The sequence below is a fragment of the Bacillus rossius genome, chromosome 7 (assembly GCF_032445375.1).
Source record: "Bacillus rossius redtenbacheri isolate Brsri chromosome 7, Brsri_v3, whole genome shotgun sequence".
Taxonomy (NCBI): Eukaryota; Metazoa; Arthropoda; class Insecta; order Phasmatodea; family Bacillidae; genus Bacillus; species Bacillus rossius.
Window position 1 is genome coordinate 33834326 of NC_086335.1, and position 27425 is coordinate 33861750.

The 27425-nt window shown below is 38.7% G+C and overlaps 1 protein-coding gene across 2 annotated transcripts in view; it reads right to left on the minus strand.

Annotated features, from left to right (window-relative positions):
- LOC134533793 (double-strand-break repair protein rad21 homolog) overlaps window positions 1-27425 on the minus strand; it is a 74044-nt gene that overhangs the window by 25550 nt on the left and 21069 nt on the right. The window contains exons 7-12 of one of the 2 annotated variants that reach the window (XM_063371453.1): window positions 26292-26509; window positions 25679-25899; window positions 18929-19111; window positions 7129-7380; window positions 1712-2032; window positions 1250-1381 (exon numbers count right to left, since the gene is read on the minus strand). In XM_063371453.1, coding sequence (XP_063227523.1) covers window positions 1250-1381; window positions 1712-2032; window positions 7129-7380; window positions 18929-19111; window positions 25679-25899; window positions 26292-26509 — 1327 coding nt within the window. Of the gene's footprint in view, window positions 1-1249; window positions 1382-1711; window positions 2033-7128; window positions 7381-18928; window positions 19112-25669; window positions 25900-26291; window positions 26510-27425 lie in introns of both variants that reach the window. The other variant, XM_063371452.1, reaches the window with a different exon arrangement.

Below are 27425 nucleotides of genomic sequence, written 5' to 3' on the forward strand. Positions count from 1 at the left end.
TTCATTATCTTCCGTCTACACAGCAGAGTTTAAGTATTTTCCTGACGCATCACCACACATCAATTTAAATAATCAGGTACCACAAAATGTTATTAAAATTTATTTATGGGAAAAAAAATTTCAATTTTTTTTCCCCTTTGGAATTTGTTGCAAAAAACGTGGTGCGCGCTATATACGAGGGCGGCTATACACAAGTAAATATGGTAATAATTTAGGCGGAGGCGTGTAAAAGTCCGAGTAATTATAGCAGGAGACAATCTTAAACGTACTAGGGAAAAATGTAAATTCACGAATGTATAAACGTACCGGGAATGTCGGGAATATTACGACTTTACTACGAGGCTGCTTGTAAGTTGTGATACTATATTTATGTCACAATATAGCCGAAATACTGGTACGAGACATAAACTTCACAAGATAAAATGAGCGGAGTCTTGGTAACTGTTGTATACGTATTTTCTATTTTATAATTTCGGAAATATTGTACAGTTGACGCATATTTTTTAAACTAACCATTTATTTCTGGGGATCGTAAATAATTAATTATTGGTATCAAGACATCAAGATGAACGTAAACTTGAACATGTCACAGCAGCGAGAAAACTGGTGCGTATACCAATAAACTGGTATTGGAACTGGACAAAACTGGTACACGGGAGGTGGAGCTTATATTTTTTTTCGCTAAGCTCGCATCTATTGGCTGGCTGCTGATGGAAGGTCACGAGTCTGGGCGGAGCGTTGAGTGAGTCATACTGCGCATACGCAGCTCAGAGAACACAGAGAGCCAGCAGGCGGCTACGCCGCGCCGTAACAACAGCTGATTGAGTACAATGACCTTTCTCCGCGCACTGCGAGCTATTGACGGTAAATTTCCCATTTGCGGCCCTTTTTTTAAACTTTTTTACTGTGGTGCAATGCGTGTGTGTAATGTAGCCCGTATTTGTTCTGAACGCTGCAGGATGCGACTGTATTTTAATTAACTTTAACGTGTTTCTTACTTTTCCCTTTATTTACACTTTCCCGCTTTTTACACTTTTTTTACTTTGTCCCCATGAAAAGTGTAAATAAGGGTTTTTGCTGTATACTCTTATACAGAGCAAGGCTAAAAATTAATTTAATAGAAGATAAATACAATAATATTTCACAGGAAGAATAAGCATATAACATGTATGCTATTTATTAAAAGAGTGACAGATCAAAGCTAACCATAGGACCAAGAACTGAAGACAGAACAAAGAACAACACTCACCGGTCCAACGGATGCTGGGAACTCGTAGTCTTCATTCCAAGGCGTCGTGACGCCTCGTTCTGAAATGGCACCTGGTGTCTGGGCAGGAGGATGCTGGTCATCGTATCCCATGTTTGCCATCATGGGATTGTTCTGTGACATCACACATTTTTCTATTTTATATTACAATGTACAAGTTCCGATAAACATTTTATTTTTCTGCAGTAAAAAAGGCTTGATTACCAATGAAACAAAAAACTGCAGTGCTTGTAAAATTTCATTTTAAAATTGTCTTATAAATGATTGATATTTTTACTTCAAAATGGGGTGGCTAAATAGTGGGTTGGACAATTCTAGAGGGAAAATGTCACCCCTTTTAACGACCCTGAATTATGTGTTTGTCAATGATTCCAGTTAATATGAGAACTTTATGATCAGCTTCATGAATGGCACTTGACATTAGAGGGGTGGGGGAGGAGTTACCATGTCGTAGCCCATGTTCTCCATGGGGGGCTGCTCGGCGCCCGGCGCGGCGGGGGCGGCAGGGGCGGGGGTGGGCGGTGCGGCAGGCGTGGCGGGGGCGGCGAGGGGCGGCGGGGGCGGCAGCTCCTCCGGCGCGACGGAGGGCGGGGCCTGCTCCGGCTGCTGGGGCGTGGGCGGCGCGGGCTCCAGCTCTCCCTGCGCTGGGGCCACGGACGGGGGCGCGGGTGTGGGCGGCGGCAGTTCGGGCACCTGCTGCTCCAGGGGAGTCTGCGGGGGGACGGACGCTGGTGCCTGCTCGTGCTGCTGCAGCAGGGACTGCACCTGCGGACATGCACGCGCACGCACTAGCAGCTTCTCCTCAAAGGTTCATTCACTTGGAGAAGGTTTGGTGTGTGTATTATTATATTTAACAACAGTAGAGGATTTTCAATGTTATCAGTCGATTTCGCTCACATATGACTGATATTTTACTTTAATGTACTCCAGAATTATAGGTCTTAAAATGGATTAAAGAAAAGTCCCAAATAGCATAAGAAGTCTATCTTATAAAGATAACTAACATAGGTATAGTTTCAAGAGCTGATTCAGAAAATTTTGGGTGGGAAAAATCTTTTTAAGTGAGATATGGGAACACTATCAGTAGGGCCAATGAAAAATGGTAAATAAAAAAGGCCCATTTCGGTGAATAAAAAGAGTTATTTCGGTGCCAAATTTCGGTGAAAAAAAAAATAGTTTAGTTAGAAAAAATAACTATTTCATCATTATAATTTTATACACATGTATATGTTTGATGGAATAATTGTTTTATTTGGTCGAAATTTATCAAAAACAATATTTTGAAGTACATTCACATCTAAAATTTAGCACGCTGCATTTGTAATTAAAATTCTCAAGATTACATACAAAAAAATCGGAAACTGATCATAAACGTTAGTGGCTCAAGTCCATTTTGACTACCTATCTCTGAAAATCAGCTATTATATATTTCCTGCAAACTAGTCCCCACCAAAACACTGTACTTATTCAACAGTACAGAGTATTGTTTTTTTTTTTGTTTACTTTTTCACCGCCTCAACTGCGTGTGCGGTATTTGTTCATGTATATGTTGGCACTCTTGGCCGGCATTTATTTTCGTGCATTGCCGTGACAACTACGAAAATAAATAGTCGCCTCGGCTAGGACGCCCAAATACAACAAATAGCATTTTGAAAGTTATGATTTGATTGGCTAATATGGATGTGACGCTATTTTTCTGGACTGCGTTTGGCCGATTCAGAGAAAGGAACGAAGATTGAGTTAAGGCCTATCGACGATTGCGTCACCAGACGCATTTGCGGTCGGCAAAATAATGTCATTTTTGCAGTTTTATGGCCTTCTACGTCTCGTAGGAACGTGTGCGACGACGGAGACTGAGTAGGCGTACGTCTGGATGTAATAATTTTCATTCGTGAAATATATGGTTCTAGAGTAACTTGACGCTTAGTTCCAGAACCCGATGCTTTGTTCACCTTGTGCGATGCTCGAAATTTACAGTGTTTTCACACGTGTATTTTATTTTCCAGTCGACTTGCACATTACAGAACTTGCACATCATGATGCCTTTTTCTTTACTGATTACGTAAAATCCTTCAGCTCTTTCGAAAACACAACTTTCGGCATTTTATACGTTTATCCAGTGACCACGGTAATATGACCAAAATGACACAAAAACTTTCAACGGAAAACGATCATAGATGCGGAAGAGAGACATATTGCATCCACTCGGAAATAAAGAACTTAAACTCGACACACGCACTCGTGAAAACAAAATCATAGAACATTTCGACACTCGTAACTACCAACGCCATCTGTGATTTGTCCACTAGTAGCTAAAGTGATAATGTTTATTGCCACGCTCTACTCTATGGGTGCTAGAGAAAAACAAAAGCAAAGATGGCGTCTCACATATAACCTCTTGGAATAATAAATGTTTTGTGCAAGTTCCAGAATGATTCAACATGATTTTTCGCGATAAAAAAGGTTAATTTCGCGCGAATATCGCGATTTCGTCATATTTCGTGAAAAACTACAGATTTCGCGCATCACAGCAAATTTCGTTAAAACGAAATGCAGTATATTAACGTCTTATCACTACCAAGTAAGGTTATTTGTATTACACATCATGTGCAAGTGATTTTTTTAAAATTTCGCGATTTCGTCATTAACAAAATTTGACTACCCCTAACTATCAGGAAAAAAAAAATCAAAAGAAATGTACACCACTTAACAATTTTCTATCCTATAAATATATATTTTTTATATCATTCACCTTTATAAGATATAGTGAAACATCATTAATAAAAACCTGAAGGGGAGTAAAATATTTCAGTTTGTAATAACGAGGTTCATATTAATGAGGTTCTTGAGCCAATAGGTAGAATAAGAACTCGATAAGAAATATTGAATTCCTACATGTCAGAGCACTAAAAATATGGAATATTATTATTGTAATAGAAGCCAGATATTGACATGCACACTAACAAAATACACTTAGAAGCAATTTTAATAGTTTTAATAAAATACACTTTAACAGACTGATAATTAGTATACATATACATATGTATGTATTCTTATTTAATATGTTTCCAAAGTTTTGACAAAAATGATTAACATTTACCGTACAGTTACCGTATTTACTCGCGTAAAGGCCCCCCTTTTTCTCCAAAATTTTGACTCCAAAAAAGGGGAGGGGGCCTATACGTGAATTTGGAGGAAAAAATAGATTTTTCTTTTCAAGTCGTGCGTCTTTGTTCGAATGAGCCAGGCGGGGGAGGCAGCGACGCGGCAGGAGGGAGAGAGAGGCATCGACTCCGCAGGGGAGAGAGAGGCAGCGCTGGAACAGGGGAGGGGGGGGAAAGAGGCAGAGGCAGCGCTGTGCCAGGAGGGGAGAGAGGCAGAGGCGTGGCTTAACCTCCCTCCTGTCAGCTAGCCAGCCAACCAGACAAAGGAGTGTTAGAATCCTTGACCCACTTCCCTTCCTCCTTCACTTCCCCTCTTCTTAACACTCCACATCAACACAGCGGCAGCGCGCGCGAGTCCAGCTTTCTTTATCTTTATGTCGTTTGAGATAGGACTAACTGCTTACGTCTGGCATGCCTCACGACGGTCCTACTGAGAACGGACACTTACAAAATCACCTGCCGCCGCTCACAATACATGGCTTGTTGTTTGATGCATGCCAAGCTGCCCTGCCTACCGATAAACCCAGAAAAACACCGTTTTTAATTTTTTTCTCAAAAATGTTTACAAAACAAGGAGGGGGGCTTATACGCGGGCGGGGCCTTTACGCGAGTAAATACGGTAATTGCTGTTGAGTGTATAGCAATTCTTATGCAAAGTATGCAAGATATATTTACATAAGTTTAAAAAAATTATTAATTTTTTTCTGGACACACTTATCTCTGTAAATATCATTTACAGCAGAACATATCTTCTCAAATCCTGCAATCAAGTCAATTGGCACATCACTTGCAGCAAGTACATTTTCCAGTGTACGCAAAGCACTGATTGTGTCACTTTTGCTTGGAAGTTTATGCACTACCTCACCATTGTCGTCATCACCATCATTATCCTGACTTGTACCACCCTCACAAAGTGACTGTACAGCGTCAGCCCTTGGTGTTTCCTGTAATCCTCGTGAACCAACAAGATCTTCTGCAGTTAATCTTGCACTGGTGTACACACTGTCATCAATTTGAACAAACTCATTGAAGTCATTATCAACTTGCACATGTTCTTTTAACTCTTGCCAATCCTCTAAAGGTTGATCACAGTCAGGTTTTTCAACAGTTTGCTGGCCAAAACCAATTTTTGCAAAGCAATGCACAATTGTCTTTTGGCTGATGCTGTCCCACGACATGGCTATACTGCGGATAGCATCCAAAACTGACCATCTAGGAAGCTCAGTCTTTCCTTTTTCACACTGCCTGATAAGGTATTTCACCAAGCGCTGTCTGTAGTTTCTTTTGAAGCACTGTATTATACCTTGGTCGAGTGGTTGTGTCACACTTGTATTTGGTAGCAAGAAGAGTAAGGTAATGTTTTCCAACTTCATACCATGAGCAGTATGTGCAGCACAGTTGTCCAACAATAACAAAATTTTGCGATTTAGAGTCGCCATTTTCCTGTCCAATTTTAACAACCACAACTGGAAAATTTTTGTGGTGACCCAAGCCTTACTGTTTGCCTCGTAATCTACTGGCAGGTTTTTTGCTGCAACATCTTTGAAACATCTTGGCTTGGCAGACTTGCCAATAACCAAGGGTCAAAGTTTAGTACTGCCATCTTGATTACAACATAGTAAAACTGTAAGACGAACTTTACTGTGTTTACCGCCATGGCAGTTTTCACCTTTTACGGTTAGAGTTTTATTGGGCAACAGATTGTAAAAAAGCCCTGTTTCATCCATATTAAACACATCATGTGGTGCAAATTTACTTACGATGGTCTGTACTGACTGAAGCCAGTCACTCGTTGCTGTTTGATCGACAGCTGCAGATTCGCCACAAACGGTTTTTGTGGCCAAATTATGCCTATCTTTGAAGCGTTGAAGCCATCCGTTGCTGCAATGGAAATCATCAATTCTGAGTCGCAGTGCCAGCTGATCAGCCTTTTCTTGGATAATAGGCCCGGAAATTGGAACTCTGGCGGCGCGCATCTGATGAAACCACTCCAGCAGTTTGGCCTCTAATTCGGAATGTTTACTGACGCGCATCCTTTTCTTAGTTTGATTACTACCTTTCCTGACCGCTTCTTCTATTTTATCTGCTTGCTTTAGAATTGTTTAAGGTTGATTTTGATATACCAAACTCTTCAGATAGTACTGTTTTCGTTTTTTCACCCTGACGAACTGAATTTACTACCTTAATTTTCGTCTTCAATGCAATTTCCTTGCGTTTACGTTTTGCCTCCATTTTTATGTGTGTACGTACAAATTCTAATGTTTAATAAAATTCTCACGAGATAATGCACTTAAACTTTCATTACAACGTACAAAAATATTAAACGGGTTAGGCGTAATATATATTTTGATTTTATTGGTCCGGCACAGATCCATGTATACAAAGGAAGTAAAAAATTGAACGTAAATACAATCCCACGTGAAGTTCAATATATTGAATATTGTACAAACGCGAGTGATTTCTGAACATTTCGAACACACAAATGAGTGATTTTGAAAACATAAGAGTTAAAAACACACTTTGGACACTCAGGCGGGGTCGTATCTTTGTGGTAATCTTTGGTTCGTATTAAACGGTAAACACGACTGTTTGTTACTGTATTTTGCATAATTTTTTTTTTCTGACTCCTTTGCAGTAAAAAAAAAAATGTATGTTTAAAGGATCGACAGTGTGAAAGTACGACTCAGTAGGACTCACCTGGTCGGGCTGCAGGTGGGGGATGTCGACGTCCATGGGGAGCGGCGTGGGTGGCATGGGCGTGCCCGGGGCCAGCAGCCCCAGGCCCGGGGTGGGCGGCGCCAGCAACGGGACGTCCAGGCCGGCGGGCTGGGGCGTGGCGGGCGCCACGAACTGCTGGGGGGTGGGGGGTGGCTGCAGGGGCAGGTTGGAGGGGGGCATGAACTGCTGCAGGTCCACGGGCTCCTGTGGCGGCTCCGGAATCCTCTTGGGCTGCAACACGACCACACACCGTCTACAAGCCCTGCACAGCACACTCCGCTGTTTGCAGCATTTCGCACAGTGAGAGAGGTCTTTTATCCAGCACATTCGAACCACCGCCATGCCGGACACTTCTGCATTCGTCCGTTAAGGAGCCGCAACAGGGTGCATAATGTCGGTATTAGTTATTGGGACACCTGATTTTTTTTTGTATCAGCAAGCTTCACCGGACACCCACATCGCACATAGCACGCCTGGTCATGGTTTTTCACTTGTTAATTAGCTTATTTGTTTGAATATTATCCCATGCCAGGGGCATAGTTCCTGGTGTCTGTGCTGCTTGTGGAAAAAGGGTAGACTCTGCAGCACAAGGTGGCCGAGTGCAGTGATTGCAGCGCTGGCAGTGCGAACAGTGGAGAGACTAGTGGAAAGAGAAACATGAAGGAGTCGGCCACGGGCAGAAGCCGAAGGAAGTCGTGGTTCAACATAGAGAGAAGATAATCGTGTGGTAGTCAGTGATAAGTGTCTGAGCAAGCACACAGCTAGTTACCAAGGGCTACTGGAAAACGGACTGTTGGCGGGCAGGAGCGTGGTCTGCAAGGCACTAATGACGGGACCTGCTGCGGCACAAGTAGTACGTGATCTGATCCAGCTCCTTAGGGTAGTAATAACCTGGGAATACTTGGTAACAGTATTTTATACACAACTAGCGTGAAAACAAGGCAACAAACTGTGTTTGCTACTAAACACTGAAATTTGGTAAGCTAGTGGAAGTTGTTTTTTATGCTGCGTTATAATAAACGAATGTGTTCTGTTTTTTCGGGTTGTATTTAAGACGCAGTTAAGGTATGGCCGATTTGACGCCGCTGTTGTTTGAGTGTGACTTGGCAATTGCGGCGGAACTTACACTGTGATTACCCTGCACGTTTTTCAAAGGCGGAGCTGTCTAGTAAAATGTGAGGAGTACCTCTGTGAGCCCACTGAGTCTTCAATTTTGATTAGTTTGGATATTTATAGGAAGTTCTTAAGATAACAGTTTTTCATCTGAGTTAACTTGCCACACAACAACTAGCGCTGTATAACACTTAACGTAGGAGTAATAAGCTTTGGGAGAGAAAAGTGACATTGCACCAAAAAAAAACTGTCTTATACTACAATCTGGACAGAAAAAGCAGGTATTTTTAATTTGTCAGTGGGTTTGTATTATTAAAGTATTAAACTGTTGATAAATGCTTTGTATTTGTGTGGTAAATTATGGCTTCAAAATTGTATTACACACCCATAGTTGTTTGGTTTCAAAGTTAAATGAAGGGGCGTTTATAGTTATAGTAAATTATATTTTAACTAAAGTACTATTTTTTGTACCAATCAGCTGGACTTTAGATAAGATAGAAAATGATGTTTGCCATGGTGAAGTGGACGATGTGTGTAAAACCTGTACACTAAATAATACGAGACTTTGGCATTAGGTTATCTAAGCTGCACTTAAAGTGATTTCGGGAAAAATGAAACTAAATATCTCTAAAATTAATAACAATATTTTTTTTTTTTACAACTCAATCGCTAATACATTTTCCTTTGGTTTTTGATGACTTCCGTGAGAACATTGGCTGCAGAGGTTAGGGTGCATTTTTGGTGAGTTGTGTTGGTTTAACAACTTGTTTTCTTTGCACTTAATACCTGGTTGAGGGCAAGGTTTTTGGTGTTGGCAATGTTCCAGTGAGGAAGCCAACATCACAATGAATAGATAATGGGGATTATTTTTAAGGCAATAACATTAATGTAGAAGAATAAACAAAAATTTACAATTTTAACACACCTAATTTACTCTATGACATACATTTTTTGTGCATTATTACATCATGAGACTTACATCTCGAGACGTTGGTAACACTGAAAGAATGTATTTGTTTACCTTTACCGCATGATAAACACATCACTACATGAGGTGACAGAAACATACAAAAAATTCTCTGAACCAAAACCAAAGATATCAAAAGGCGTGTTCCGGGTTAGGTATTTTAAAGGTACTGGAACCGAAAAATCAGGGAACCGCGGAGGCCTAATTAAAAGGGATAAAGAAGTAAATTGTTCAATAATTAAACATATAGCAAATAAAAGCTCTTGAATTTTGATAAAAATATAAAATCTTAACTACAAGGATATCTATACGATTAATAAAAAATTTTAATTTTTTCCCTTCACTTTTTGTAATAACTAATAAATAAACTGATATAAGTGTAGAATTTTGGTTGAATTCTTATATCTTATAGATCTGTAAATTTTTTACTTTAAGCAACTTTCATGACCTTATCTACCACGAGTTAAGAGACATTAATTATCATGAACCAGTAGAAACAAAAAAAAATATATATACAAGTAAGAGATGATATTGTCACGCAGTAAAATTTTACGTGTAGGTTTTTTTGAACTTGGATTTGTGCTTGTAGTGCTTTGTGAGCCCGCGTGAGTTCCTGACACTTGTTTGCGACACTCGGGCTTTGATTTGTTTTCCTGGCGCGGTAGATTGCTAACGCTCTCTGTTTTTCTGGGGCGGTGACGTGATTCGCCGCCCGAGAGCCTGGCCAGCTGCGCGGGCGGTTGCGTCATCCTGTCCTGGAATCTCCGGGAGTGTTGGCTGCCCTGGTTGGTTTCGCTGCGTTGGTGTTTGTGTCGCCACCAGGTGGCAGACGTGCGAGTCTGGCATGACCGGTGGAGGGGGGGGATAGCGTCGGTTGGTGGAATGGCGGTTGGTTTGTGGAATCGCGGCCGGGATTTTTGTTTTCGCGTGGAGGGTTCTCGACGTGATGACGTTGTGAAGTGAATTTAATAAATGGGGCCACCCTGGGTGCGCCGGGGTGGTTCTTCTCGGTGAGGTGCTGGAGGTCTGTCGGAGCCTCGGCTTGGCGGGTAGCTGCGTGCTGCCGTTCGACGGTGTTGTAAGTAATGGCGAACTCGTAATTTTCTTTCACCTCTTGTAACAGTTGTGGGCGTATTTTAAAATTGGTTTAGGATGACTTAACGTTTTGATTCTTTCCAGGAGTGCAGGCAGTTTGTGGTATCCAGCAATGTAAAATTTCTTTCGTTAATTTTAGCTTAAGGATGGGTCGAGGTGTGTGTTAAGAATCATGTTATTTTAAAAAAAGTAATAATCGTTCTCTTTTACTTATTTCAAAAGAGTATTTTATTTATTTTTTTTGTTTGTTACCAGAGTATGTTGACATTGACTTTATTTATTTATTTAATCAGTTAATTATTTACTTTTGTGTTGGTCATAGTTTACCAGAAATAAAACCTGAAACGATGTGGGATAAATAATACTTTTTTTTCTTTCAGTCAACACCCTACACCCCCTGTCCTAAGGAGGTTAGACCATCCCTGTACCAGCTCTACTGCTACCCCCCCCCCCCCTAATGTTTATTTTGAAATAATAAGATGTTATCTTATTTTTTTTATTTTTGAGTGACATATTATAGATCATGACGGAGACCGAGGGCGATTGCGACAAAATGGTGTGAGGCTAGGGTATGTCTAATTGTAGGGTGTGTGTTATTTTTTTAAATTTGTTTGGTGTAATGGTGATGTTTGGTTTTAACCATATCTGTTTCAGGGGTCACGAGGTACAGCCAGGTTATTTATAAATGTTTTAAGCATGAGAAAGTATTATTAATTTATTTTTTTTTAAATTTGGCCTATTCTGTAATGGTAATCATTTTCTTTTTTTTTTCAGCCAGTGTTTGAGATAAGTGTTTATGTTTATCAGCAAGGAACAACATATTCAGGAGTTTTAATTTGCATACCTTCCATTTTCAGGTTTTAATTATAGGAGTGGAGACAGAATGCCTACTTACATGTTCTCAGAATAAGTGTAAAAATGAAATGGTCTTGTTATAGAGTTAAGTATTTTTAATTTTCATTAAGTTAAGTAATTTTTTTTTAAACATTGCACTTAGTATTTCAATTGGTTTTTTTTTGGTATTGTGTGTGTGTAATTATAAGCAGTTGATTTAAGATTTTTTTTTAAAAAAAGCCAGGTTAGGTAGGAGGCTGAATGTTTATCAGGAGCATGATTATTTTTTTTAGTATGTCCACACACTGAGTATTCTGTTTATTTTTTTATGTTTGGGCATGTCTTATCAATACACTCTTAGCCTATGTACTGACGACAAGACAGGGATACCTGATATTTGTGAAAATAGTAGTTCAGATGAGGAGCCCCTGGTAAAGATACAAGAAAAATTGCATTTGTTAAATTCAGCACCTAGAGAAGAACACCACGACACAATGGAGGCAGGAAAATTTTTTGTGGAACCTAGCTGTTTTTGGGGGAGACAAATAGAAGATGTCGATGAGTTTATAAAACAGTTTAGGAGAGCAGCCAAGGTCAATGGCTGGAATGACCAAAAATGTATTGCGTATTTACCCACATTTCTCAGGGGACCAGCTAGCCGCTGGTATGACAGTTATGAGTCAACATTGGAAAATTTGAAAACTTTTGATGAATTAGCCACTGCTTTAAAGGCTGCTTTTGTTCGTGTAGGTCAGGTAGAAGACCTGGAAATAAGACTTCAATCAAGAGTACAGGGTGGGGAGGAACCATTTGAATCTTTTATTTACGACGTTCTTCACCTTTGTAATCGGCTTGACCCCAAAATGCCAGAAGCCAATAAAGTGAGATATTTATTAAGAGGCTTACGACCGGATATTGTGGAGAAAGTTATGTTGTTTCCTAACAACACAGTAGACCAGTTGCTAGGAAATTTAAGAAAAATTGAGGCAGGCCTATACTATGCGAAGAGTCATGATAGATTAAAGGGAAGTGGGGCTGTAAAACCAGAACAAGTTCCTGTTCGAAATATCAGGGAGGCAGACACAATGGATTCAAAAATAGAAAATAGACTAATGGAGTTGGGGAAACAGTTAAAGCAACTGCGTGAAGAAATGGAAGTTTTAAGAGTTCAGCCCATACACTTACAAAATTTCAGACCTAGTGGAGAAAATAGAAATAATCTTAACAAACAGAAACACAACAGTACACCTAGAGACACAACCCAAGATCCCGGTTCTAGAATCTTTGCTAGACCCCAGAGGACCTTTGATGGGAGACCCATCTGTTTTAAATGCAACAAGCCGGGACACATTCAGTGGAACTGTCGCTCACAGCCAAATATGCAGAAAACAGGGAAACAAGGCAGGAAAAGTTATGCACAGACTAGGAATGCATTCTGTAAAAACACAATGTCCCTTGTTAAGTGCGATGGGGTGTTCAGTCTAAAAACTAAGATTTTTGGGACAGAGATCCCCGTTTTTATAGATAGCGGCGCTGCTGTATCTTTAGTGGATAGTAAGTTAATTCCTAAACGTTTTTGGAAACCAGCAGAACACAGAGTTGTAGCAGGGGTGTCTGCACAAACCCACCACTTGAATCACATGGTTATGCTGGGTTTTAAATTAGGCCAATTTTTTTATCATCACCCAGTAGGACTGGTAGAGACACCAATCCGTGGTCTTATTTTAGGATGTGATTTTCTTACTAAGTTTGAGGCAGTAATTTCATGTAAGGGAAACAGAAATACTTTATTTACAATAAACCATCCCACTGCAGGCATTCCAGTACAAGGAGCAGAGGTGAGGGAGGCTAAGGACAGACACATAAAACATGATAAAATTAACGCACCCCCTTGTGATAACCAAGTTCAGAAGTCAGAAACCCAAGATGATCCTCCTAAAGTAAACAAAATTGAATCAGAACCTACTTTGAGGTTAGGTTGTGTCAGGATAAAAGAGCATTCACACAACGAGGCTAGGATGCATCAACGGATTCCAGTGTGTTTTGCAGGTAATGATTTAGCAGAGGAAGTCGGTAGTAGAACCCTAAGGGGCAAAGAGAAAACATTAAAATTACCAGTTTTTGTTGTGAAAGATGCTGATTTGACTAAGAAGCAACAGTCTGACCCCAGGTTAATGCCTTCAGGACCTAAGACAAAATTATGTAGGTGGACCAAAAATGTTTCTTTGCATGATGATGTGTTTTGCTATAATAATCCCAAGCCAGATAGAATAGACCAACGCAGGTACGACAAACGAAGACGAGCGGTGAGTTATAAGGTGGGGCAGGAAGTGTTAGTGTTTACTCCGATCCGGAAAAAGGGGCTTTCGGAGAAGTTGTTGCATCGCTGGTTTGGTCCTTTTGTTGTTGAGAAAAAAATATCTGATAATCTGTATCGGTTAAAAAAGTGTCAACGTGGTAAAGTTAGCTATGAGGTAACTAATGTGGAAAGAATGAAACCATTCTTTGCTGTCTGAGTTTTATTTATTTATTTATTTTTTTTATGGTGATGTCAATTGTGAGCCCTGTTTGTATTGTGTCTAGATTCTTTGTAAGGCCATCAAGTATTTGTTTTTGGTGTTCGTTTGTTGTGTATTGTAACCTGTGATACATTTCATTTCGGTCCTGGGTTATTTTGTTTAATAGTGACTTGTCAATTTAAGATTTGTTTTTTTTTTAAGTCGCTCGTAAGAGTGTTTCAGGTACCCTCAAAGCCACTCGGGCCCTCATAATGAAGACAACTTGCTGGTGGCTACTGATGGGTATGCTGGTGCTGTCTCGAGGGGATGACGCGCCTCATTCGCCGTTCCAACCTGAGACAGTGGGGGTCATTGCTGGTGCCCATTTCGAACCTCTACCAAAGGTGATGTTGTATACCTCATCGGTACCTTTAAATTTTAAGGTCCCCTGGCCATTACAATTAACAGAAATTCATGAAGGGATAACCCTTTTGAGTTCTTGCCCCTCTAATGCATCCTCTGACTGGTGTTCAGTTTTCCGGGAATTAAAACAGGTTATGTTTTATTCTGATATGCTGTTGAATAAACTAAATGATGCAGCTGGTGAGAATTTGGAGTATGACAGTGTGGTTAATAGAGAAAAGCGAGGCTTATCTTTTATTGGCGATTTTGTAAGATGGTGTTGTGATGTGGCGGTGACCAGTCAAGTAGAAAGTTTATTTCTAAATCAGCAACAGATTGCTCTGCATATTGATCAGATGGAAGCACAAATCATAGATGACCATGTGGCGCTTGCCAATTTGAGTAATTCTATTAGTGTTGTTAATGAAGCCATGACGAGTGTTTTGAAAAGAGTTCAAACGAAATTCACTAACCTTACTGATTACCTGAGAACTTTTAGAGAAGCAATGACATTTCGTTTTTCCGGGATGGTAAAAGAAATAGGTCACTCTTTTCAGTTACAATTATTATTAGCGGCTCAGTTAGCTAAGCAAGCTCACACTCTAACTCGTATTGAAGTTTTGGATCAATGCCGCTCACATAAGATTCCTTCTGTTTTGATTACGCCGGCACTTTTACAGGAAAAATTGCAGGATTTGGAAGCTATCCTTGTTAAAGATGGTTATAAATTAGCAATTAGTAGTACCCAAGTTCAGGCCTATTTCCATTTGCCCATTTGTAGATGTAATGCGTTTAAAGAAAGTCTGTATGTGTCAGTTAAAATCCCTATTGTACGCTATAGCTCTAATTGGAAGTTGTTTCAGTTTGTTGGTATACCTTTTCATTGGAAGAATAATACATGTCACCTAGAACATGAACCAAACTTTTTAGCGGTGGATGGTAACCACCTAGTGACGATCCAAGGACGTAACTTGTTGGACTGCCGGCCTTTGGAGGAGAATTTGTGTTTTGTGCCTAGATTTTCAGGAGACACCATGGGAAGTGCATTGTGCCCCAAAGCTTTGTTTCAGGGGGTTACAATCGAAAGACTTGCAGAACTTTGTACTTTTCAATGCCGTTCCGGAACTCACCTCATGATCACGCAGGCTGGGCCGGAACGCTATTTTTTGACTCACCTTAGGGGCAAGGTGGAGTTACAGTGTGCCAAGAATCCTAACCAAACTTTGATTATAGATGATGAAGAACGACCAGGTGCTGTGGACATAGAAGTTCCATGTGACTGTCGATTGTATTTGAATAGTGAATTGAAAATTAATGAATTGTACCCTTGTGACTATAGAGCTAAGTCAAAGTTTCAACTACTTCATGTGATCCCAGCAGCCTGGACCAGGTTAAAGAAATTAAAGATTTTTCCACGGACTGCTTCCAGCCACACAGTTTTCCCCTCATTGGAGGATTGTTTAGATGAGGACTGGCCCTCTGCCATTCCTCATTTGAATTTCACGGTTTCTCGGTTCACTAGATTGGACCCCATTTCTTTGAATAAACCGGTTGAAGTATTGAGTTTCATGGTCAGACATGTTCAAAGTATTGCATTATTTGTGATAGGGGGTACCCTATTTTTGATTATTATTAGAAATCCATACCTTGTGGGTATTGGAACGTTCCCACGTGTAGCTGCACTGGATGAGACCACTATGTTAAATGCTGAACTTACTGTTATGGTTTTTGTCTTGGGAATTGTAATTGGTATGTTGGCTTTTCTTATCTGGAAGTGTATTCAACTTAAACGAAGTGCACAGAAAAATTTGAAGATATCGTCCCCAGTCACGCCTGTTGAGGCCTCCACGAGTGGAGAGGCTATGGACTTACGAGAACGATTACGTAATGAAAATGTAATAAAGGCCAAATTGTCCAGTAACACTGATGATGAATTTCTTGTAAACATCACACTTATCGAACCATGAGGTAAATTTTCTTTGATTGATGGACTCATCCTAATTGTTTACTGTTTTCACGGTTTGTAATTATTTCAAAATGGTATTTGTTGTTTAATGAAGAATTAGCTATGTTTTTTTTTAAAACAAAGTAAGTTACGACTAATTATTTGGGCACATTGGTGTATTGTTTATAAAGATTTAGATTTTGTTTGTTAACCAGAGATGACCCTAGGTGTCTGCTATTTTGATAGGTTATGCTGGAATGGGAGTTAAGCCAAGAAAGAGTTCCTTATCTCCTTTACCTCCCTTCCATACTCCTTCCAGTGTCATGTACTGTGCGTTTGAACCAGATTTCCATGGACTCGGAGAGCCAGGACCAACTTTAAACTCGACATGTGGTGCTAGTGTAGAAGATGAACTGTTATAGCATCAATCATCGTGTCCATCCTCATTACCGAGGATCTGGGACTATACAGCCTGTACCTGGTGGTGGGAAAAAGTAACTGTTATCCCATCCAGGAATTGTTGTGGGCTGTGTGTGTGACTCCTGTGTAAGTGCATTCGTCGGATGACCCCAGTTGAATTGCGACATGTATGTGTGGACTCTCAGTTTCTAGAAGAGAAGAGACGAGACTGCTTGGTCGCAGTGGGGTTCGCCGCTATCATGGCATTGCTACGTTCAGAAGCCAGTGCTACATTTCTGTACTAATGAGTTTGATGAACGTTCTATCCCGCAGCTGGTTGCTGCCATTACGACTCTGTGAAGATTTTGGACTTCAACTAACTTTTGAAACTTTTGAACTACCTTCTGGTTCCTACCTAGAAGCGTATCCTCTTGTGCCCTCGGTCCTCTTAAAAGGGGAAGGATATTTTGTTGCAAATTTCTTGTTTTGCTCGGGTTAACCTTTATTCGTAGGATGTAAGTTTTGTATCCTAATTATTGAATCTGCGGGGTAAACAGGCACCTGGGTTCATCAATGGTTAGGCGTTTTAGGATTCCCATACCTACCTTGTTTGAGATTTGCCTATGTTAGACACTGTTGTTAAATGACATTAATGAAAGGTTAAATTTATGAGTTTGTCATTTTCTATTGTTGAAGTATGTTCCTACCCCTATGTAAGTTTGTGTTTTTGAATCACCTAAGATTATTTCTTTTGTTGTTATTGTTTATTTTGTTGATGAATCTGATGCTGGGTATGAAAGTTTCACAGTATTGACGGATGGCACTGCTGGCAACATACAGCAGAGATGGCTGGAGCTGAGGGGTGCTACTCCAAATGGTGGAGCCCTGGACTTGGGGACGAGCTGCAGATCGTCCTCCGGGATCATGGTTCCCGCCGCCCCTTCGAGCTGTTCTGTCACCATACTCCGCCTATCTCGGCTGTAGGCCAGTCAAGTTAGGCTTAAATGTGCTTGTACCTCAAGATTACTTTATTTAGCTCAATACAACTATGTACACTCATAATTGGAGATATGAAATTGTAATTTTATGATGTAAGCAACCGGATCAATTTTTGGATACCTCGAACCCGTCTTTAAGTTTAGCTCTGTTTGTTATGTTATTGATTCTCCTCTGGCCGGTCTTGCTATGACTTTTAGGAATTGGCTCGTGCCTCTCAGGCTTCTTTTGTAATCTTAATAGTTAACATTGTAAAATTTTCTTTCAATCCTTTGTTTGTAAATTTAAAGTTGTGGTTCTTGGCTTGTGGGGCACAAGCCCTCGTCGTCCGGAGTGATGTCACGCAGTAAAATTTTACGTGTAGGTTTTTTTGAACTTGGATTTGTGCTTGTAGTGCTTTGTGAGCCCGCGTGAGTTCCTGACACTTGTTTGCGACACTCGGGCTTTGATTTGTTTTCCTGGCGCGGTAGATTGCTAACGCTCTCTGTTTTTCTGGGGCGGTGACGTGATTCGCCGCCCGAGAGCCTGGCCAGCTGCGCGGGCGGTTGCGTCATCCTGTCCTGGAATCTCCGGGAGTGTTGGCTGCCCTGGTTGGTTTCGCTGCGTTGGTGTTTGTGTCGCCACCAGGTGGCAGACGTGCGAGTCTGGCATGACCGGTGGAGGGGGGGGATAGCGTCGGTTGGCGGAATGGCGGTTGGTTTGTGGAATCGCGGCCGGGATTTTTGTTTTCGCGTGGAGGGTTCTCGACGTGATGACGTTGTGAAGTGAATTTAATAAATGGGGCCACCCTGGGTGCGCCGGGGTGGTTCTTCTCGGTGAGGTGCTGGAGGTCTGTCGGAGCCTCGGCTTGGCGGGTAGCTGCGTGCTGCCGTTCGACGGTGTTGTAAGTAATGGCGAACTCGTAATTTTCTTTCACCTCTTGTAACAGTTGTGGGCGTATTTTAAAATTGGTTTAGGATGACTTAACGTTTTGATTCTTTCCAGGAGTGCAGGCAGTTTGTGGTATCCAGCAATGTAAAATTTCTTTCGTTAATTTTAGCTTAAGGATGGGTCGAGGTGTGTGTTAAGAATCATGTTATTTTAAAAAAAGTAATAATCGTTCTCTTTTACTTATTTCAAAAGAGTATTTTATTTATTTTTTTTGTTTGTTACCAGAGTATGTTGACATTGACTTTATTTATTTATTTAATCAGTTAATTATTTACTTTTGTGTTGGTCATAGTTTACCAGAAATAAAACCTGAAACGATGTGGGATAAATAATACTTTTTTTTCTTTCAGTCAACACCCTACACCCCCTGTCCTAAGGAGGTTAGACCATCCCTGTACCAGCTCTACTGCTACCCCCCCCCCCCCCCTAATGTTTATTTTGAAATAATAAGATGTTATCTTATTTTTTTTATTTTTGAGTGACATATTGTAGATCTTGACGGAGACCGAGGGCGATTGCGACAATATTCATGAGGATAAAAGTGGTGCAAGTGATGGTCTCGAGCTATCCGACGGCAGCATCCCGGTTGAGCGGAGGTACCTGGGGCTCCTCCGGCTCGGGCAGCTTCCTCTTCCTGGTGACCCGGCGGCCCGTCGCGTCGGCCGCCTCCCCCTCCCCCTCCCGCACCTGCTCCAGGGGCAGCTCCTCCTCCTCCTGCTCGTCGCCCACCGACCCGAAGTCGTAGTTCTCTGCCGGCCGGCTCGTCAGGTGCCTCTGGTAGCTCTGGAGGCAACAGATCACGGCGTCGATAGAAGCGGAATCACGCACGCAACACACTGCGAAAGCATGCGCACACCCACCACTCGTGCGCAGTCAAAAGTGGGAGGGAATGACGTTTCTGGGTCAAGTCCAAAAACTGTAAAAAAAAAAAAAAAAAAAGGTAGATTTGGTTCCCCTATTGTATGCAAATTTTCTTAGAACAGAAGCAAATAGGTACACAAGAAACAAATTACTAGAACAGCAATTGATACATATAAGAACATACTCAAATATCTCTTTCTGGATATGAGTAATAAAGTTAGGCTGTATTTTTCACTCAAATAAACCTAAAAAATTTCTCTGAAAACAAAATAGGAAACAAAATAAAAATAATAACGCTGCAGTCCGTGTGTTTTCAGTGTTTGAGAGTGCATGCATGACAGAATTGAGATGAATTAAATACAATTGAGTTGAAATAGATATAAATATAGGAGATAGCAAAAAATAAAGAGGTATAGAGATAGAGACATAGAGAATGAAATAAAGGGGTAGATAAGGATCTACTATAGAGCATAGATATATATGGAGATATAGAGAGATATACATAAAGACCAAGAATTAGAGAGATGTACAGAATTAGAGAGATACAGAAAGAGATGCTCTGTATATGTGTACCTACACAAAAAGAGTTACAAAAAAAAAAAATTAAATGAGGCATTGCAACACATGCCAGGCATTAGGTAATAATATATGAAATAGGGATGGGTCGATTCCAAATTTCTTTAATTCCAATTCCATAATTTCTCTCGATCCCAGGTTCGATTCCAATTTTAATTCCCAATATTTCTTTTGTTCTAAATTAAATTATGGAAATTATTGCAGAAGATTAACCTAAAGAATAAATATACGTCTAAATATATACATACATTTTCTGAAAATGTGAATTTGAAAAGCTTGAAAGTACTGCGAAGTACATAATTAAAACTGATGAAATCCATGATTTTGTGTTCTTGTAAAATTCCTCTCTCCTGCCATGATTTTTAACAGTCCTGATTGTTGTGTTTCAAATGATTTAACGTTTACACTGATCTTGAGATTTTTCTGTTTATCATGATCCAAATGTTATATATTAAATTATATTTAATAATAAAGCAAGCTATCGTGGTAATGGAAAACGAAACAGCAACACAAACAGGAAAACAGTGCATTCTGTACAATAATATGTTTACACACATAAATAAATATTTAGCATTCGATTTTAACATCTTTTAAGAGAAAAATTTGACGCAAAAGTATCAAAAATATAATGTAAAATTATCTTGAGTACACGAACTACTAAATAAAAAAAAAATAATGTTTATGAATAACACTGTTAGCCATCCTGTATTAAATTATTTACTTCAACATGGACTCCAAGAGTTGCTACACATTTTTGAATATCAAATCCCCTACGTTTTCAGGTTTTCTGGTCCGTATAGTTAATAACCACCAGCACACAATCCACATACACAAAAATAAACCTGCAGTGATTTTGGAAAACCAAGGGAAACTTTATTCAGGATATCTGGACCAGGTTTTGAGACAGGATTTATTGGAATGTAAGTGCAGTGTCTTACAACTTCAATACCTCACATCCTTTTTTTTTTTTTTTTTTTAAATTTTAGGGATGAGCCGGTCGAGTCCTCGAATCCCACCAAATCTCCCGTATTCTAAAGATTCAGGATTTGAGAAAATAGATTCTAAGAAAAAAAATAGGAATAAAAATAGTAAATAAAAAATTCAACATTGGCAAACTCTTAACTTTACCTGGCTTATTTTTTTTAATCTTCATACTTATTCTAATACTGTTCTCCAAGATATTATTCTTTTAATGCATATGTATTAAGTAAATTAAATACATATGTACTCATCAGAAAAACTTAGTTCATGGAAAGTGATAAAAATTAATCATAATGTACATTTATATTAAAGAACCCCTGCGCAAACACAGTTACAATTATGTATGTAATATTTTCCTGATAACTGGAAAAGAATGGTCGTTGTATTGAAAGATAGGATACGTTTTTAATGTTGAAGTGAAATATTTTTACATTGTTTACATTGGTGTTTTGAGCGGGAATTTAAAAACATAAGTTGAACTGAAAGATACGCTATTCTGAAGTAGTTGTAACTTGTAACAGAATTTCGCAGTAACAAAGTATTTCAATATATATCGAACATATTTTTTTTTACTACAGAGCCCACTGATTTTATTTATGAATGCCACAAAACCAATAAGTTGCTTTTTGTGCTGTGTTTGTACATCTTATATCTTCATATCTTTGGTTTTTTAGGGCCGGGGGGTGGGGACAGAAAGGATGGCTTTGTTAATAGGAAAAGCTGCAACACATTTTATGTTTACACCTAATTTTACTTATATTTCTTTAATTACTTAACGTGACACAAAAATTTTGTTTTTCAAATGGGGAAAATTATGGTTTTCCAGTAAATGTCCGAAAACAAAATTGAGAAATAATATGGTATTAGCCTATCTTCAAGTTTACACTAACGTTTTAGAAAATGATAGGTTAGGCAAAGAAATAATTAATTGTTAATGGTATCTGAAGACATGTTACAATGTGTTTAGTGTACATTTAGTCTCGTCCCATTTTCATTTACTATATAATTGTTATATATATATATAGAAAAGTACAAATTGTGTAGTTCTGCCTTGTTTATGCCAACAGGTTGGTGTACTGTTTCAATTAGTACCTACATGTGTTTCAATGATTCAAAAGTAAGTTATTTTAATTTTATGGTTGAATTTTAGAAAGTTATAGAGCTGATCTTGTGTATATTTTTTTAAGATAGTCTCTGAAACCCAAAACTATTTTTAGTTTATAAAAACAATTAGTAATTCAATGGAGGGAAAACCTTGAGGTATAAATATAATAAGGTTATATTGTAAATTGGGTTGGTTGGTATAGGTCAGCAACATTTAAAATACTAAAAATCATTAGGAATTTCCAAATTAAAATGTAGCTAACAATCTCAGCAACAAATAAGTGCTATGAAGATGCATTTGATATTTTATAAATTTTTATTTATTGCACATTATTTCATTTTTTGGCTCTTAAAACCTAGATTAAGATTCGAGGCACTCTTTGAGATTCTGATAAGAAATTTGGATTCGAGAAAATTGGGATTCAACCAATTATAAATAATTTTTTTAAATATGTTCAAAAATGTAATATTAATAAGTATGATCTCCCAACATTCATTAAAAGCTTGGCTTCACAGTCCATTTTTGTCACTCATTTTCAGTATATTTTTTTGTGTTATTGTGATTAAAGTTTTAATACATCAGCATTGAAAATTATTATATTTTGTTAATTTTTGCATTAGATATTATCAACACATCTGCTATTTGTAAAAAGTCAGAATATTTAAAAAAATCCTTTTTGCTGACTGATACATAGCATCATTGTCAAGCACTAAGAGGTTCATTTACTGTATTTTTAAAATATATGTATTTCTTCATGATATCTGGAAGTAAATATGTAGCAGATAAAGCTTATCTTAAAGGTGATACATAAAGAATTTGTTATTTGTTTTCTCCCTCCTTTTTTATCACACAAGTTTTTTTTTGTTTTGTGATGGCAAAAAGTGAATTTTGAATTACAATAAGAGCAAGAATGAATTCACATACTTAATTTAACAAATTAGCAAAGTAACATCACATTTCTCTTAATTTTTTATTTAACAAAAAATTACTTATTTAAATAAAACAAGTTTGCTCATCACTACTTAATATGTTGAAGCTGAGTTTAAAGACCATATATTAAAAAGAAATACATATTGTAAGTGGTTTGAATTAATGAGTAGACTATGTTGTAACACAGACAAATCCAAAAACACACACATTGTAGTGGGAAAAAAAAAAAAAAAAAAAAACTAATTGTAAAATATTATGATGGACAAAGAAATGAATTATCGTGTTTTATCGCATAATCATCGCAAATTTTATACTAAAATAAAATTAAAAACGTAAGAGTGCCATGTTTATGAGAAAAAATTTTTTTTTAGGTAAAGTTAATCATAAAAACCAAACCCATTCGTGGAAAGTACGTTTATTTAAAAGTGGAGTATACAAGAGCACACCAAACAATTTAAATTAATAACTCATGCAACAAAAACCTTTCTTCAACTTTAAATAGAAAAACTAAATGTGAATGCGAGCCTGAACTAACGTATAACTATCGTCGTAGTACACACTTACCCCGAAAGAGTGCGTACCATCAAATGTAGTTAACTTGGCACTCGACAGAGAGCGCACGTTGCATGCAATTGGTGAGATATTGATATACAACTACATGTGCACGCTCTATACGGTAAGTAACATAATCAATCATGAATGATGCCAACTAGCGCTGGCTATGTTTTTTTAAAAGCGGTACACCGCGGCGACGCAGATTAACAGATAAAGGTTATAAGGTTTAAAAACGTCTTTAGAAGAAAATTTACAAATCAGACAACTTCGTATTTCCATTAATTAAATAAGAGGCAGACCTGCCAACATTCAAATTTAAAAAATCATGAGGTCCTCGATAAAAACTTTCAGGCCCATAAATACAGGTTAGATATAAAAAACAACAAATCAGAATCTTTAAATTTAAGTGACATACCTGTAGGTACATATGTTACATGGTCTCTGCCTCAAAATTTATTTCAACAAATTATAGGTTGCAGATTTAATTTAGTTGAACATAATTTAGCGCTGTCGTGTAGTGATCATGCAGGGCCGCAACTAAAAAAAGATGTAAAATAACATTCTGCTCGTGTAACACTATTATCACTGTTCACAGCAAGATTAATTTTTTTATTGGAAGCAATAAACTTCACGTGTTAGTTGTGATTTTTTGTAGCGACATGTTTCACAATATCTCCTCTTCCACTATACGAGATAGAAAAATCAGCACGGCACACGCTACAAAACGCAAAATTGCTTCCTTTACGTGACTCGAGTATTGATGGAAACTCGTTACTGTAAGCATTCCTAAAACTTGTTTTGTAACTTTTACAAACAAAATCTTAGGGCACCGAAAAATCGTGAGGAAACACTATTTTGGTGTGAGGGCGTGAGATGGACCTTAAAATCGTGAGCCTCACACCAAAATCGTGAGAGTTGGCAGGTCTGAAGAGGTAATTTCCGAATAAATATTAGATTTTTAATTAAAAATACATTGTTTTATATGGAAAAGATACCTACAAAAAGCGCCCGGAACTAATAGCGGGACCAAAAACATCATGCAACGTTTACACAAGTTTTTTTTAAATCCAAATTTAGACCCCCTGATATATCAGTGACGATTATGCGTGTGCAACATTATGCGATAAAAGAGGGACTTCAAATTTTCTGATTGTTTTATATCTGATTATGACACGATATCATAACAAATTTTGGTCATCCCTTAACTTTTGAAGTACAGTAAACTCTCAGTTATGCATGTTAATTGGGACCTTATTAATGTCAGGATAACTGACAATTAGGGTCGCACCATATATTTGTCTTCAGTAGAATTCTGAGCACAAATGAAGTCTTTGTGTATAGAATCTCAGCAAACTGGAACGTAAAGAAAACAGAATTGTGTTGCCATGCTCTATTTCTACTGGGAAGGCGGCAGTTACCCACTCCCCTCCCCCCCTCCCAAGTATTTATTTTTTCTACCCCTAGGTGGCAAGTTATCCTTTCTTCTCAGTTCCTTGTCCTTTCATAAAACTAGCATGCAAATAAACTTACATGAGGCTGGAGGAATATATTAAGTAACATTTCAATACAGCAATTCTCAGAGGCGTGCTTTTCATAGATAGAACAAAGGAAATGCATTGCTGTGGCGGCAGTGTTTGTCATGAAATGTTGTAGTTACAAGTGTGGGAAATAAATAACGTGAGAAAACGATATTGTTGGCGTCATGAAAACCTGTTGTGATGAAGAATGCCTTTGCCTATGTTGATAGTTCTCATCATTTACAACAGATGAAGAGAGAAAGTTAACTCAACACTGCTCAAGATACCGCAGACCATGCACAAGCACAAATTATAGTTAGTTTCCCCCTCCCATTTCCTTTGTCCAGATGGGTGCCCGCCACACTCTGATAGGCAGATAGAAATTAGCAGCATGTGAAACAAACCAGATGAGACAAGATGAGAAGCAGTGTCTGGGCATCCCCCTCACGTTTAAAGTGTGACAAATGTGACCGCTGAGAGGGTGGGCCACATGAAGTGTCAGGGTAGAAAGGTTGGACCATACAGCTTTCTCACATGGTAACGGCATGGTTAAAAATATAAACCAGCCAAGCAAAGAAACATGCCAGGGCGATGACATCACTTTTTTACAGCTTCGGAATATAACCAACTACTAATTAAATTAAATTTACTGTACTCAAAAGTTTGGTGGCTTTAAAACCGTTAATTTCCTATAAGAAAATGTACAACTATTTTCTATCTTGAGAATATGGACTTGTCTATGATACACTACAAAGAGCATGCAAAAGATTTAATGAGACTAAAGCTAGAGTGAATTAAGAAATGTAAAGAGTATACCTTGATTACCTTCGAAATGCATCTGGCAGGGATGCTGCGACCAGGCAGGGCAAACAACTTCTCAACTCCCCCGGTCTCTTTCCAGTGCATCAATCTCTTGGTCGGGGGAGCGAGATCTAAAGTCGTCACTATGTCGCTAGTGTCCGACAACTGTGCTTTCATCTCTTCGCCCGATATGTTCTTCACTTCATCCACTATCAACTTCCGCTTACGTTTTGTCTTAGTAAAACCTATGAGCAAAGTAAATCACAAGTAATTTACTCCATTTATGGAGATTCCATTCCTATCTCTCATAGTAATAAACCTGCAAGTATCATAACCAAATAAATGGAATAATTTTTTTAATGTATATTTCTTCAAGCTGATAATGACGATAAAAATCTTAATGATTGAAGTTAATTGTAATTGTATCAGCAAAATTAAAATTTGAAAAATGTTATGATATAATTCTTTATTTAATTAATCTAACTAAATAAACGTGGAGCAATACAAGGCAAACAAGTCTGATTTTGTGATTCACATTCTAAATTTTGATTCAAGAACATTGTAATTCAACTCATTATTTATTTTAATTATTTAAACTTGTAAGTCTAAAACAGCCCCTGGAGGCAGAGGTGCTCACCCCTCAAGGCTGAGGCATCGACGGGAGCGAGGGCAAAGCTCTCCTCCTCGTTCTGCAGCAGCGTGGTCTGGTCCTGGGCCACGCTCGGCAGCTCGTCCACGGGGTCCTGGTAGGGCGGCTCGACGGGGGGCGGGGCCACCGGCTCCGGCTGCTCCGGCGGAGGGGGCTCTGGGGGCAGGCCAGGGGCGGGGGTGGCCGGCTGGGAATCTCCGTCAGAGCTGCAACACACCACGCCGTGCAAGTAGCTGCATCCACAGGAGAGACATCACCACATCTCACACTAATCAACATTCAAATTAACAATTAAAAAAAAAAAAGATGCATGATGAAATTATTTAATACCGTAAGGTTCTCACTTGCAGAGGAAAAATTTTGCAAGAGAAACTAGGATTGAGAGAGTAATTGTATATAAAGTGTGAAAAATTCTATTTGGTGATTTAGCGAATAAAACATATATACTTTATTTGTCGTGCTGCGTAGAAAATAATTCCGTGAATTAGTTGATTCCCATCGATTCCAATTGAATCAAAATGTTCACATTCAAATATAACAAAAAAACCTCTATTAAATCTATTTAAAAATACCAAGAAGTGTGTCCGTAGGTTTGGTTTTATACAGTAAAACCCCTTAAGGTTCCCAAGAATAGGGTCATAATAAGGCCTGTGTGAATATTCAAATTTTCGGATATGAATATGAATAATAAACTATTCATATTCAATTCGACTTCGAACATTAACACTTCAAAATAATGAATATTTTGTTTGCTTACGAATACTTAACATAGTATAACTTATTAGTTTGTCAAATACCAACGTTCACCGGTGAGCTTAAGTCATTTGTGCAATATAAATACACTAGAGTCCCGTTATAGCGAGGTGTTATTGTTCCGGGTTTGATCCTCGCTATAACCGTGTCCTCGCTATAACCGAATTGGACAGATTTTGGCCCCCAAAGAATAAAAATTAACTGAAAATAGCATAAAAATTGTGTTTAAACCTGTATAATTGGAAAATAACAGGTTATATTAACGAAATCTTAATTTCTGTGAGCAGATGTGTGAATTATCTTTAAAACGATACCCCACAAGTACGGATGCGATCACCAATTGCGTCAAAATAACCAGAATACCCTACC